Genomic DNA, 14,341 nt, shown 5'->3' with positions numbered 1-14,341 from the left:
ACTTGTAATTATACCAGTTGTGTGTTCGATTCGCCACATTGTCGTATTCGTTGTGTTATCAAACCGAATACAGCTCTTTGGGTATTTTGCAATAGCTGTATCTTGCTAAAAGCATTGACTCTTCTTCACTCATTCTATATCGAATAATTTGTAACAGTGTTTTATAATGTTTATGTATGATGCTATTATTATTACTATAACTCAGACAGTTATTCTTGTAATTTGATTGTTTTTCTCTGCAGGGCAAGTATTTAACTTTATTTTACTCGCATCTTTATATATACCAACTGCTTTCATTTTTTTAAATTTTGTAGTATATTCTGTTTTAAATACAGTTAGTTGCGCTTGTTCTGTCGATGGCGTGAGTTGAGCAACGAAATTTTACAAAAATCTGTGAGTGCTGCTATAGATACTAGTAGGTATATATTTTTACCGTTCGATTTTTAAACCACGCATAATAATACAAACAGTTGCAAGATATGTACTTCAAATCAAGGATATAGTTACAAAGAAAACGAGATTCAAAATATTTGGGGTTTTCTGTTTTAATATCATACTACACTTCCAAATGTGTCGTTTTAGACGACTGGTTTTCAATTGCAAACTTTTTTTTACTTACTTACTACTGTTACTTTATTTATACTCAGTTTGGTTTAAAATTTCGTAATGAATCGACTTATTCTGGCACAACTTTTGCACATCCTGCAAATTTATCAGCAAAACAATAGTTCGTTGCGTCCAATATTCAGTCGATTAATCGCCCAGCAGAGTCGATCAGTAATTCGAACAACCATGGATTGGTTTCGCACTACGTTTACTCTAGTGAATAATGCGGATCCTGAGAGGCGCCATAGCGTACGTGCCGAAGTCACTATTCTACCGGGGAGCAGAGTATCAAAGAATATGCGTGTCCCCATTCACTTTATGGAAGATTTTACGGAAAAATCTTGGTTTGCGGGCTTGCAAAAACCAATTCGAACAAGAATTGTAGCCGAATGACCATCAAGCGCGTCACACGTTTGGTAAATGGGCCCAAAACCAGATGGCCACCGAAACCGATTTTCACAAGAAACATTTTCTTCATACGTTGATAAACAACATGTCGGATTTGGTGTGATGATAATCCACAAGCCATTGTTGAGACGCGTTTACATCCTCAAAAAGTCACTGTTTGGTGTACTCTATGGGCACAGTCATATGGGCACTGCAATCCGTTTATTGAATGAAACTTTTGCTGAGCGCATTATCTCACTTTGTTTCTCAGTAGCACGGCCTCCAAGATCACACGATATAACAACGCTGGACTATTTTTTGTAGGGTTATATGAAGTCGCTTGTCTACGCAAATAAGCCCGAGTTGACTGACGCCTTGAAAAAGAACATTCGGCTCGTTTTTGCTGACATAGAATAAGCCGTATTAATAGCCTGAAAGATTTCAAAAATATTTCAGAAAAAGTGTCCCCTTAACAAAATCCTCAATGAAAGTCCATATATTTTAAATATTGTTAAATATTTTATTGCTTGTGCATATCTACGATCTAATCTGTTTACGTTTAAGTTTTTATAAACACCTATATATCGCGAAATCTTCACTATAATAATGCAATACACTTCTCGGTGTAATTATCGACATCGCGCCATAATTATCGGAACCCATTTACGATAATACAAATGTCCATTTTAAGTGGTTGCCTCTTATCTTTATCTCTTAATATAATACATACACTCGAGAAATTGCTGTTGCAGATAAGTACACAGCTAATCAAAGGAAATCTTTGCTCCCATTTTATGGAGCAAGCACGTGCTTATTACGAGCACGAATACTTGTTTTTATAAGAAGTCATTAAAATTATCAAAAAAAAATATTCGATTGATGTCTGATAAGGTTAACTGAGAATAGAAAGTACGTACTTATATATGTGAATACCTTGTAGGTAAATAAATGCTAAAGGGCCTATGGTGTTGTGTCAGTAAAAGAAGTGTGCTAAGGTGGTTGGCTAGGGTTTTATCAAGTTGCTCAATGTAACAGACTTATAAGGTCTGTGTCGGTCTATAGTGTTCATTTCCGGAGTATAAGAGTTCAACTAAATTTTTATAGGAGAAAGTGCATCTGGTTTGAAGCTGAGGTACTCCAAAGTTTCATGCTTTTCATATATTCTTATTTATGAAATGTAGTCTGCGCTGCTCAAAATATTTCTCAGTATTCAAAATTTTCCATTTTAAGCGACCCATTTTAAATCTCATCAGTTCCAGGGCCGATTGCAGCTAAATTAAAACATAATTGGACATTGAATCCAAATTTCAAGTTTGATTAAAAAAGAAGCTTGTAACTAGGCAATATTAATTTTATATATTTTTAATCATTTATGAATGCAGTAAACAAAGTTTGAAATTGAAAAGTTTCCGTCTGTCCAAAATCATCACCAAATAGATTATACATTTTTATAGCATTTATGTGGCGGTCTTTTGTTCTTCTATTTTTAAAACAACGTGTGGATATTTTCCATAAGAAAAAAAAACAATTTTAAAATCACGCGATTTTAATGAGGTGACAAACGAATATGAGTTCCGCTCAAACAATGCGGGAGATAAGCTCGAGAATTATTTTTATTGGTTTTTGGATTCAAAATAAGTTTAAGCAGAAAATTATTCCTCACTGCCAAACATCTTTTCTCGAAGATATTTTTGGAAATCGGCTATAGGTCAAGGGAAACCAAACTTTTCTAAAGTGAATCACCGATTATTAAAGTACATTAAATTCTTTCTATATGCTATACGTACACTTTAAAAACAAGAGTTCACAAAAAAATACCACAAAAAAAAGACAAAAACAAAAATATATTATATTTAGTAGTGTATAAACTTACTGCTCAAGTGTGACCAAAATCCAACACGCTACGCGCTTGCGAAGTAAACGTGATTAAACACAACAACAACTTGTTGCAAAAGCTTATGCAAACACATATACGCCTACAAAGACACATCTGCACGCATTTACTTTATATTTCAATACGATTTTGCGCGGAATTTTACTCGCGACAGATCGTTTTGCAAGTCCAAGTCGGTCGATTATTTATTTATTTGCCTCTGATTGTTTTTAAGTGGCGTTCAATTGCATGTACAGTCGCGTGAAATGCCTTTATTTGTTACGCACATAGTTGTGTTTACACATTTATGTATGAATGAGTGTGAGTGCAAAACAATATATAAATAGCTTTCACTTGATATTGTGACAATTACATTTACACTGTTGTTTCGATGAACGATCGCCTGCTTCTTGGCACGTGAATCTCAAGCAACGATCTTGGCATAGTGGCGGTCGCTATCACCCACCAACGCTATAGTTGTATATGTGTGTGTTTGTCTCTATGTTCCGTTATGCGTTAATTGTTGTTGTTAATCTTTGATTTTTGTTGCTTTTGATGAGCGATTGTTGTTACGAACTTTGTACAGCTGTTAAGTTGATCGAATTGAAGTGCGTTGCCATTGAGATTTCTGAACAGATATACAAGTACGTATACATACATATATGGTATATATGTGTGCAAAAGTATATTTTGTTTTCTTTATACTTAGATGAGAAGAATGGTAATATTATTAAATAAAAGCAATAGTTCTCAAGCCCATACGAAACGTGGCAAAATTTAATAAAATCTACTAATTTTGGCTTAAAACTAATCAGTTCTTTAAGCACTTCATTTTTCTTATAAATTGAGAAGTGTATATGTGTGTTCAAGAAATAAGTGGAATTTTCATTTTTTTGAAAACAAAACTTTATTCATTTACGTTAATATTGTCGCCTTCAAACTAGTCCTCATTCGATATTATGCGCTTCTTCCAATCGTGGAAATGCTTTTCAAACTCGTTGTTCGGGATAGCCTTTAGCTCTTTTAGTGATTTTCTTCTAAACCGACAGCCCTTTAAAGTTATCTTTATTTTTGTAAACAGGAAAACGTCACACGGAGCCATGTCTGGCGAATATGGAGGCTGCGGCATCGTGTTTTTGGCTAAGAATTCACAAACAAGTAACGAAGTGTGAGCTTTTAAACACTGAACACTACTGATTCTCCTTCCAAAAACTGATTTTCCTTCCAAAAACAAGATTCGAATAACCGACCGATATTGCTCTTTCGACAATTTTCTAAAGTCAACGGACGCTGCCGCTTCCATTCGGCTGAAGTTTTGACATAGTATTGAACGGCACACTGGGATTTGGTAGTTTAATAAAACTTATTATAGCTATTCTTTAAACCTTTCACGGAAGCTACAATGCGTCAAAAGTAATGCAAATTATTTCAAAGAATGTTGCCTCATAGCTAGGGCCAGCAAATATCTGGTAAAGGAATGCCGAGACTAGGAGATATAAATCATTAGCGTGAAGATATCGATTCGATAATCGATTTATCTATGCCTGTCTTTCTAATTTGACAAGATATTCATGAAATTTGGCATAGCTGTCCAAGACAACGGTACAATCTTCGAGCAAATTTTTCAGATCGAACCAATATGGTTAGCATATAGCTGCCATATAAGCTGACCGATGGAAAATCGAGTTCTTGTATAGCAACTTTTTGTATTTGTGAAGAGTATTCTAGCTTTGGTGGTAACGAAATTAACATTTTATTTTTTATTTTTTTGTTTTATAAAAAAGCTATTGAAACGTTGCATAAGCTCACATTCATTGATTTTGATTGCACATTATAAAAGGTTCAAGTTCAATGAACCCAAGGGTTTCATTGAAATTCAGCAGCTTGACGATCCTGTCAATTCGTTTAAGAAATTCCCCATTGTAAATTTCTCATACAGAGATGCGAGAAATTATTTATCAGACTTGCTGCAGGCAAAGAAACAAAAACAAAAACATATAATTACAGTAAATCTGAAATGTGCTGCAAACAAAAAAGTAAAGAAAAATATATAATGACAAGAAAACTTCAAATACAGCTATTATACATATACATATATGTGTATGTACACAATAAAAACAAATAAAGCATAAAACGTAAAATTGCCGGCAAATATATGCACATATCAAGTCGCAAACCAGTTGTGAAGTCAAGTGATCTGCACGTGCGTCAATGAAATTTAATAGCCACCGCATTTTTATCAACAACATTTTTTGAATTTTTTCTCTTTTCCTCTCTCCTCTCTCCTCTTTGCTTTATGCAATTTTTACTTACCAAAAAACCAGAAAATTGGCCCCCAAAAAAGTTTCAGTAATCACTACAATATACACAGATACATATGTGTATGTACATACAGCAAAAGCACAACAACAAAAGCAAGCATTGAACACATGCTGCGGCTGCATTGATTGCAGTCGGCAGACAAGAATCGAGCGCTTCGCACGGGAAGAAAAAATATAAAAATACAAATAAATCGAAGAAACGACTACGCAGTAAAGATGAGCCGGGCGATCGATTATTTCACGTTTTTGCTTCGTTCTAATTTTGTTTTTGTTAATTTGTTCGTTCGTTTTCAAAATAAATTTTGAAAATATTTTTATTTTTTTTTTTGTGTGCTGATATGCGACAAGTTCGTTTTTGTTTTTTTGTTTAGCGCTGTATGTGATCTCGTGCTTCGGCTGCACTTTCAAAGTGGGTCGTTGAAGAGAGCAACAACAAGAACAACAACCAACACAAATAAATACAAGTGGCAGAGCAGCGATCGGTAAAACGTGCTGAACTCTGACGGTCCGCACAGAACCTGCAAGTGTCTAAGAGACAAATTATTTGTAGTAATATGTTGTTGTTTTTGTTTTTTTTTACTTAAACGCTTTTTTTATAGGTTTACTTGTGTATTGAACTGCAATCGCTTATTTTTATTATTAACTTTTTTCATTTCATTCCTATTGTTTTTTTCTTTTGTTGTTGTTTTGTGCCTTTGTTTTTTTTCTTTTATTGCTGTCTTTTTTTTTTATTTTGTTCAATCATTCATCGACTGCGATGCGATTTCGATGCGCGTTTTTGGCGGTGAGCTTAGTTGCTGGCGGCTAGCAGCTCGCTCAAGACGCAAAACGCGAAACGCTTACAATTGCTGAAGCATTGAGTAACTGGTGCGCACAAGTTTATGAAGTGATTTATTCTGAACTTACTTAAGCAAAGTGCAATTCTTTAAAAGTTATAAATAAAATAAAAAGTGTTGTAATAGCAGCGGGGGCATCGAATATATTTTAATGAAGAGAATTACACAATTGCAAAAAAAAAAAAATTAAAAAATTCTTAAATATTTTTTAAAAATATAAACAAATATTCAATAAAAAATATTAACTAAAATAATATTAAAATAACTATAAAATTAAATTTGGTAGGAAAAATTCTGTTTGAAATACTAATTTTCTGGTAAGTTTAATGAAAATTTCAAGCAGCGAATGATTTTAATTGTCAAACAAAATAATTGAATTCTTAAAAAGTATTTTATTCTATGTTATTGAAAGTTTTAAAATTTATATAAAAAAACAGTTATAAGCCCTCAAATTCAAATGAGGATTTTTTATAAAAAATGTCAAAATTGAAAATTAAAAAAAATTAGTTATTAAAAAAAATATTATTAATTTTCTGGTAACCTTAATGAAAATTTTAAGCAGCGAATTATTATTTTTTTAATATAAAAAATTAAATTCGTAACAAATTAGTTTATTCTACGTTAATAACAATAGGAAAAAACGTTAATTTCGATTGCACCGAAGCAATTATACCCTACACAAATATAAAAGAATTCCTACAAGAACTTGAGTCCGATTGTTTAGTTTGTATAACAGCTACATATATGCTATAGATATACGATCTGAACAATTTCTTCGAAGGTGGCATTATTACGTTAGGCAATAACTCTGGCCAAATTTCGTGAAAATCTCGTCAAATGGAAATTTTTTCTATGCAAGCACTTGATTCCGATTGTTCAGTTTGTATGGCAGCTGCCGATGTTTCTTTTTGGGTGTTACAAACATCGTGGCAAACTTAATACAAATTTTGCAATTTTTATTAACAAAAATTTCAACTTAACATATAAATATTTCGTGCAATGTATGAGCTAAAAATAAATAGCAAAAATCTATAAGCAAAATTAAAAACAAAGAAAATCTCGAAAACAAAATTCAACATGATTTTATTTATTTAATATCACATAATTGCATAAGAACTTTATATAAACTGCATGAATAAAATTAATTGTTTAGTGATTTTATATTCCATAAGTTATAAAAAGGCTATAGATCATGCATAATCTGTTTTATAATAAGATATATTTACAGTAAGAGTGCTTATACATAGTAACAGAAAGGGTGCTGAACAATTTTTAACAATAGCAAGCTTCCTGAAAACGGTTAGCTGTGTAGTGATGGATTGAAGAGTAAAAACCGTAGATACGACGCAGTTTAGTAAAAAAAAAGTATTTGTTAACGTTTTTATTTAAAGTTTGCTTCCAAATAAGACTTTTCAGTGAATTTTGTATTCTACTTTGTACTTCTTTCTTATGACTCTTGGAACTCTTCTAATCACGACAAATTGTCGACGAAAAAAAATCGTTTATTCAGCATATATATACTCGTATAAACATATTTTATCTAAACTTGTAAACATCAAAGTTAAAAAATTCATTAAATACTGTAATTGACAAATGATTCTTGCAAGTCATTATCAAATGTTTAGCATTTTTATTTTTAAACCAATATTATACAATAACAACAGTGTTTGATGCCAAAGAGGAAGTTGTTGCAATTTATATAAGTGCAAAATGTGATCTCAGAATTCCTAGGTAAACAGAAACAGTACAAAGATCACGAGTTTTTTAGCGCCCAAACCGCTCGAGTGCAGTAGAAACCAAAAAAAGAAAAAGAAAACAAAAACAAAAAGGCAATACGAAATTTTTTTTCTTCTTCGAATATGTAAATGGAAGCTAGTACCCTCATTTTTAATTTTATTTTGACAAAATACTGTAGTTCTTTACATTTATTTTTAAATCAATCCATTTAATTTATTTTTGTAAAGTTGCTTGAAAAGCCATGTTTTATGAACATGTAAATTACTTCGCATAAAAGTCATTGTATCGCCACTAATTGACGTGGTTTTCAGCTGTTTTAATTTTACTACTTTAATTTACTTAATTACTTGATAACAAAACAATTTGAGTTAGCAAAACATGTGGGGAATGTTGTACAGCGTGTACCCGATGACCGCTAAACTCGTTACATGGAATTTCTGGCTTGAAGCATCTGTCTTAATCACTTCACAACTTTCGAAATTTCTTTTAAACATTTTTGTGACAACTTTTTGCTTTTGAAAGCTAGCTAGTAGAGATTTTTTTCTTATGATATTTAAATAAGTTCACGCTTTAGAAAAAAATATCGCATAACTTTTAGAATATTTTCAATAAATAAATACCGGTCTCCAGAGAATAACAAATAATATCAGTATTTAAAGGTTTTTAGCCTGTAAATTCATAGTCAAAGCTATAGAAATTTAAAGTGTTCGATTTAACTCGTATTATATTTACCAAGCTTATACATATACCATACATATGTACACAAAGGTTTCAAACTAGAGAGTGACCAGCAAACAAATGATTTGATCTAAAGAATTATGCTTTGATATTAGAACTAGAAAACTATCCAGTTCTATATTTTAGGGTCTTTAAGGGTCATAAGAAATCATTAAGCATTTATATGTTACTAATATTCGACTTAGCTCGAAATGAATTCACCAAGATTGCAGATGTTCAAAACTATAAAGTGACAGCTAATTAAGCCTTCCGACCAATGAATGCTCATGTGGATAGAAAATAATGTACATACATATATTTTAAAGCACAAGTAATAACAGAAGCAATAACTAATTATAAATTCAAATCAGCTGTGTTTTGAACTTGCCACAGGTAATGAAAGCTTGACTTGCCTTCACCGTTCGATTGGCAACGAGTTGATTAATCTTGAAAATAACGCAAAAAATATTTCAATTTACATTTATACTTCTCTATATATACATATATATGTATATATATAATTAAAAAAAACACTTAATGAATACAAAGCAAAAGCAACACTTAAAAACTAGCTAAGACATAAAGCTACATATATAAAGCAGTATATACGCGCAACAGGTAGTTAATGAAACTACTAGTAACCACTAGACTTAAGAAAGGGAATCGAAAAATTGGCTAAATACAAAAGTGAGTTGCGAATTTACATTTCACACTGCCAAGTGAATATGCAGGCAGATAAGCGTGAGCGTCATAAAATACATTCCAGTATACTCGTATGTATAGTGGATCTATGTACGTTAGAACTGTGCAAATTACGTTGGAATTTCGGCTCTCTTCTGCCTTAGAGTGACAGTAAATGTATAAATTAACGAAAATAAATCACGACAAGTAACGAGTGATGTCATTTAAGCTGAATGGAAACACAAATAAATGGAAGAAAGCTTGATTGGTTGGTAATTAAGTAACGATTATATAAGTGCTGACGCAAGTTAGATTTAAAATTTTGTACACACTAAAAAAATAGTATGCAAGAGAATAGATATTATGTATTTGTGATAAGCTGAACCAGGTATTTTAAATTTACCACGAGGTTTGTAACACCGAAAAAAACGTCGGTTACCCTAAAATATATTTGTATATAGTATATAAATATTTAGCATGATAAGCTGAGTCGCCTTAGTACTTTTCGTCTGTCTGCTCATCTGAAAATATACGCGAATAAGTTATTTATTATTTGAGATATCGATCTGAAATTTTGCACACGTTCTGTTCTGTTCAAGAAGCTGCACAGTTTTCGGAACCAACGATAACGGATAACTATATAATATAGCTGCCGTATAAACTGGGTAAAAAAAATTAAATCCTTGTATGGAAAACTTTCTTAATTAACAAGAAATCCTCATGAAATTTTGTACACGTACGTTTTGTATTATTACCCAAGCCAGTGCTACAATATCCGAACAAATTGTTCAGATCGGACTATATCATAACTTATAGCTGCCATACAAACTGACCGTTCAAAAATAAGTTAAAGATCTTTTCATACTCACTAGTTCATCATACGCCATGCGCAACACCCGCCTCTCATGCTTACACAAACAGCAATAAGCATACATATTTGAAACTTATGATTGACATTTATGGCAAATAGTCGTTGGCACGTGCGCGGAAGCTTCAATTAGCCACAACCAATTGCAATCAAATTAAATTCGTGCTTATAAAATATCGGAGAGGTCGCTGTGACCAAAGAAAGAGTTTATGTGCTTATTAGGTTACACATGTAAACACTTGAACTTGCACATGAATTTGAGCTTATCTTATAACCTTCTAGTGTTAATAAATTATTGTTGCAAAGCTAAGCTAAGGTAAACATGCGAAAGTAAACAAATAGTTCCGCAAGTGAACGCATGTGATTGTGTGGATAAAAAAAGTTAATATAAATATTTAATGGTATGACATAAACCACTTTTATATATATAATGAAATTATTAATTTAACAGAAGTAACGCTTCAATAGCAATATCTGTTAATATATGTCGTTTCTATATACACGGTCTAAAATTATATAATATAAATTCGGAAGAAAACGATATTAATTCGATATAAACGAATTCAAATTGTGGTTTAAATTTATAAATTTAAGTGGCTTTACTGCCTTCCCAATAACTATTATTATATGAGGTAAATCCCCAGTGACGTACAATACAGTTCAGAAATGACAACTCACCGCAAAGCAAGGGCTTTCTTCGGGTGTAACCGGACATTTCATACTCTTGCAACCTGCAATAATTAAAGTCGGGGAAATACCTTCAGGCATAAGGTTTGTCAGTTATATGGGGTCTAGGACAAGTTTTCACCCAATTTCACATATGGCATACCGAAAAGTGAAAGAATAAGATGAAATTTTAAAATTGTTTTTTTTCGTTTGTATGGTTTTTGCCTGATTTCGTCCATTTTCGCACTGAATCATGGGAATGTCGGGAAAATCTTGTCTACCAAATTTGGTCGAAATTATATGATTATATTTAGCAACAATTATTTCATACTTGATTTACATGCACTTCGGTATTTCTCATATTAAATTGCCTACCTTCTTTGCAGCCTGCCTGCGACAATCACATATAGCAAACGCTCACGAAAATGTCTAGCGATCAGGAGGTTGTTGTCGCCTCACCTGTTACACCACATCCGCCGCCAAAAGATCGCAAACTATGGCGTGATCTCACAGCCTATTGGATATTGGGTCTATGCAATAATTACGGTTATGTAGTGATGCTGAGTGCGGCACATGATATTATCGCACAATTTCAGGATCAAACAACCGATGATAGTACCGTTGAAAATGAAGGCGACGATACGCGAAAATGTCATTTGATATCGACCGGCGCAATACTGTTGGCAGATGTTATACCCTCGTTAATGGTGAAAATCATTATACCGTTTCTGCCGTTCTGGGTGAAGTAAGTGCCGTGAATGTCGAAAATTATTAAATTTAATTTAATTAAAAATTGTGTTTTTATTTCATTGCAGTTTCAAGATTTTCTTCGCTGTGTTGTTGTCAGCTGCGGGTTTTCTGCTCGTAGGCTTTGCGAACGCCGAGTGGATGGCCTTGTTGGGTGTGGTTATCACATCGGCTAGTAGTGGCATTGGTGAGCCGACTTTCCTGTCATATTCGGCGCATTTCAATAAGTGAGTATTGTAACGAATAGGCTTTGTGGAAGTACATGAGTATTCGTTCAATCAATGAAATATGTAATACGTCCAAAGAATGAAATATGCATAGTTAAAAGTAATCTGTAAGTTATTAAAACTTTTATTAGTTGTAATGAGTCGGTTTCGTACAAAAGATGAAATATATAAAGTTAAAGGTTATCTGTAAGATTCCTTATACATCTGTTCGTCCAAAGGAATGAAATATCTTGAAATATGTATAGTAAAAGATTTTTATTATTTCATAAATTTTTTTCCATTACAGAAATGTCGTCTCTACATGGTCATCCGGTACTGGTGGTGCCGGTGTGATCGGCTCACTCTCCTATGCTTCACTGCGTGCACTTCACGTTAGTCCACGCGATACTATGTTAATTATGTTGTTTTTCCCTGCGCTGGAAGCATTCTCTTTCTGGATAATACTACGCAAGCCCATCATAATTCCACTGACCAACTCATCGCTCGAGTCAACAGAGGAATTGGTTACTGACGAAAAACCATTGCGTAGTTTCAAAGAGAAGTTGATCTACATTAAAACACTCTTTCCATACATGTTGCCGCTGGCATTGGTCTACTTCTTTGAGTATCTCATCAATCAGGGTTTGGTAAGTGTTTGGAAAGTTAATTTCACATACTTTTACTTTTTTTTACCATTTTCCCGCTTTTTTCACCAACAGTTTGAATTGGTCTACTTCGAGAACAGCACTCTATCACAGGCCTCCCAATATCGCTGGTTCAATGTGGACTATCAAATTGGCGTCTTCATCTCACGCTCATCGGTTAATCTATACAAAATCAACAAAATCTGGCTTATGGCTGTCTTTCAGTTTATCAACGTTGCTTACTTTCTCACCGAAGTTATATTTTTCTATACGCCAAGTATTTGGATCACATTGGTTGTTGTGCTGTGGGAGGGTTTGTTGGGCGGAGGCGCCTATGTGAACACCTTCTATCGCATGTCCAAAGAGATTACGCCCGGACGTAGACGTTTCGCTATGGCTATGGTTACACAATCGGATGCTTATGGCATAGCCTTGGCTGGTTTCTTGGCCATTCCATTGCATAATGCAATATGCTCGCTACCGCCTGCGTATCGGAAAGTGGTGTGGTGAGCTGTCAGCGTCACTTACTAGGATGGGCTAATTTCTTCGAGTATAGTCTAAGTCAGACTTAAGTTAGTATTACTTAGCGTTGGTCTTTTGATCAAAATTTGTTGTATTATTGTATTAACTAGTTGTTAGAGTCAAAGGTTTCATATGAAATCGAAAAAATAGTGGTATGTGGTTTCCTTACAGAAAAACAGCATACTTATATGAATAAGCATATAATTTATTCGACTTTAGTTGCCAATAAAGCATAATGTAATTTAGGAATTTTATGTGTCATAAAATACTGTTATAAAAATAAATTACAATAAAATATAAACGATTTACCAAGTTTCCATACGAGAACTTTGTAGTGAAAGCTCTATATTTTGCGAAAGCTTGTAAAAACTGTTATTTATAAAATATTTTGTAAAAAAGACATCGAAAAATAAAACATTCACTAGCTAAAATTAGTGAAAAATTACAAACATTTGCACAAAATTTGTATAATTATTTAATTGTAAAGGAAACAGTGTAAATAAATTACTTTGTGGTGCTCAAAGAATTTTCAAAATATTTTTTGAAATTTCTAAAGGTATGCGTATAAAATGGGACTATATACTCAACGTTATTACTATAATTTTTGGATATACTAAACACCTAATTTTCGAATAGAAATTAACTGAATTTTGCCTTTTTCCACACTTAGTTTCCAAGTAAGTCAAAGTAGAGAGTCTCTCCACTGCAGTCTAAATTTTAATTTCCATCATTAAGGAAAGGAGTAATCATATTCGATTCCTCCAATCATTTAGTGATCTTCCATATAAAACTTGTACGAAACAGCAACCAGACACTATAAAGAGTGAATCGAAACCTCTTGGTATTAGCGGTGTTATTATATCTAACAGTACTCAAAATTGGATCAAGCCACTATAATATATTTTTTATGCCATCTGGTTAATAATACAATTTCTATATTCAGAATTATTAAACACGAATAGCAGCACAAAATTAGAAAGCGATTACAATTTAAGTCGGCTACAGAAGTCCTACAAGTTATCGTGACTGTATCTTGTTTGAATACCAACAAGCTGCCTAAAACTATGCAACAAACTTTTTTGTTTCATAAATGCCTAATGTACAATATATACCTTTATTCCGAATACATTGTCTTATTTTGTAGGTATATGAATAAGAAAGCTTAACATATAATATGAAGAGATAATTCATATTCGTTGATAGCTCTTCTATCTTGTATTCACAACCAAAGCAAACCTGATCAAAAACTGTCAACAAGACAACTTATCCAAAAAGCTGTGATTGTTTGATTGATTTTTGGCAGTAAAAATTTTGACCGGAGATTGACAATGAAAATGAGGCCTCAAACAAGAGATAGATTTTTTTCCAAAATTTTCGCTTGTCTTGGCGTTAAAAAATTATGTTCAAATAATTCTTTCTTTATGCCTGTAGTCTATCTAGAGTAGATTTTTATATCCTTTAAAAAGCTGGATGAATAATATCGGTTTACTACGTTTTCTGCAATTCCTTATGCCAATTTGAAAATGCGGT

General features: G+C 32.8%; 1 protein-coding gene across 5 annotated transcripts; it reads left to right on the top strand.

Annotated features, from left to right (window-relative positions):
• Nucleotides 1-313: 313 nt before the first annotated feature.
• LOC106616354 (battenin) lies at nt 314-13,273 on the top strand. Of its 5 annotated transcripts, none has more exons than XM_014232975.3 (5): nt 314-415; nt 11,079-11,437; nt 11,508-11,666; nt 11,953-12,292; nt 12,365-13,273. In XM_014232975.3, exons 2-5 carry the CDS (start codon nt 11,118-11,120, stop codon nt 12,797-12,799), a joined length of 1,254 nt encoding a protein of 417 aa, XP_014088450.2. In that variant the 5' UTR covers nt 314-415; nt 11,079-11,117; the 3' UTR covers nt 12,800-13,273. The 5 variants fall into 5 exon arrangements, with proteins under 5 accessions (XP_014088450.2, XP_036214221.2, XP_036214220.2 ...); XM_036358328.2 differs by having other exon boundaries at nt 318-393; XM_036358327.2 differs by having other exon boundaries at nt 339-419.
• The last annotated feature ends 1,068 nt before the right edge of the window (nt 13,274-14,341 follow it).

The sequence above is a fragment of the Bactrocera oleae genome, chromosome 6 (assembly GCF_042242935.1).
Source record: "Bactrocera oleae isolate idBacOlea1 chromosome 6, idBacOlea1, whole genome shotgun sequence".
Taxonomy (NCBI): domain Eukaryota; kingdom Metazoa; phylum Arthropoda; class Insecta; order Diptera; family Tephritidae; genus Bactrocera; species Bactrocera oleae.
This window is presented reverse-complemented; position numbering and strand designations above follow the sequence as displayed.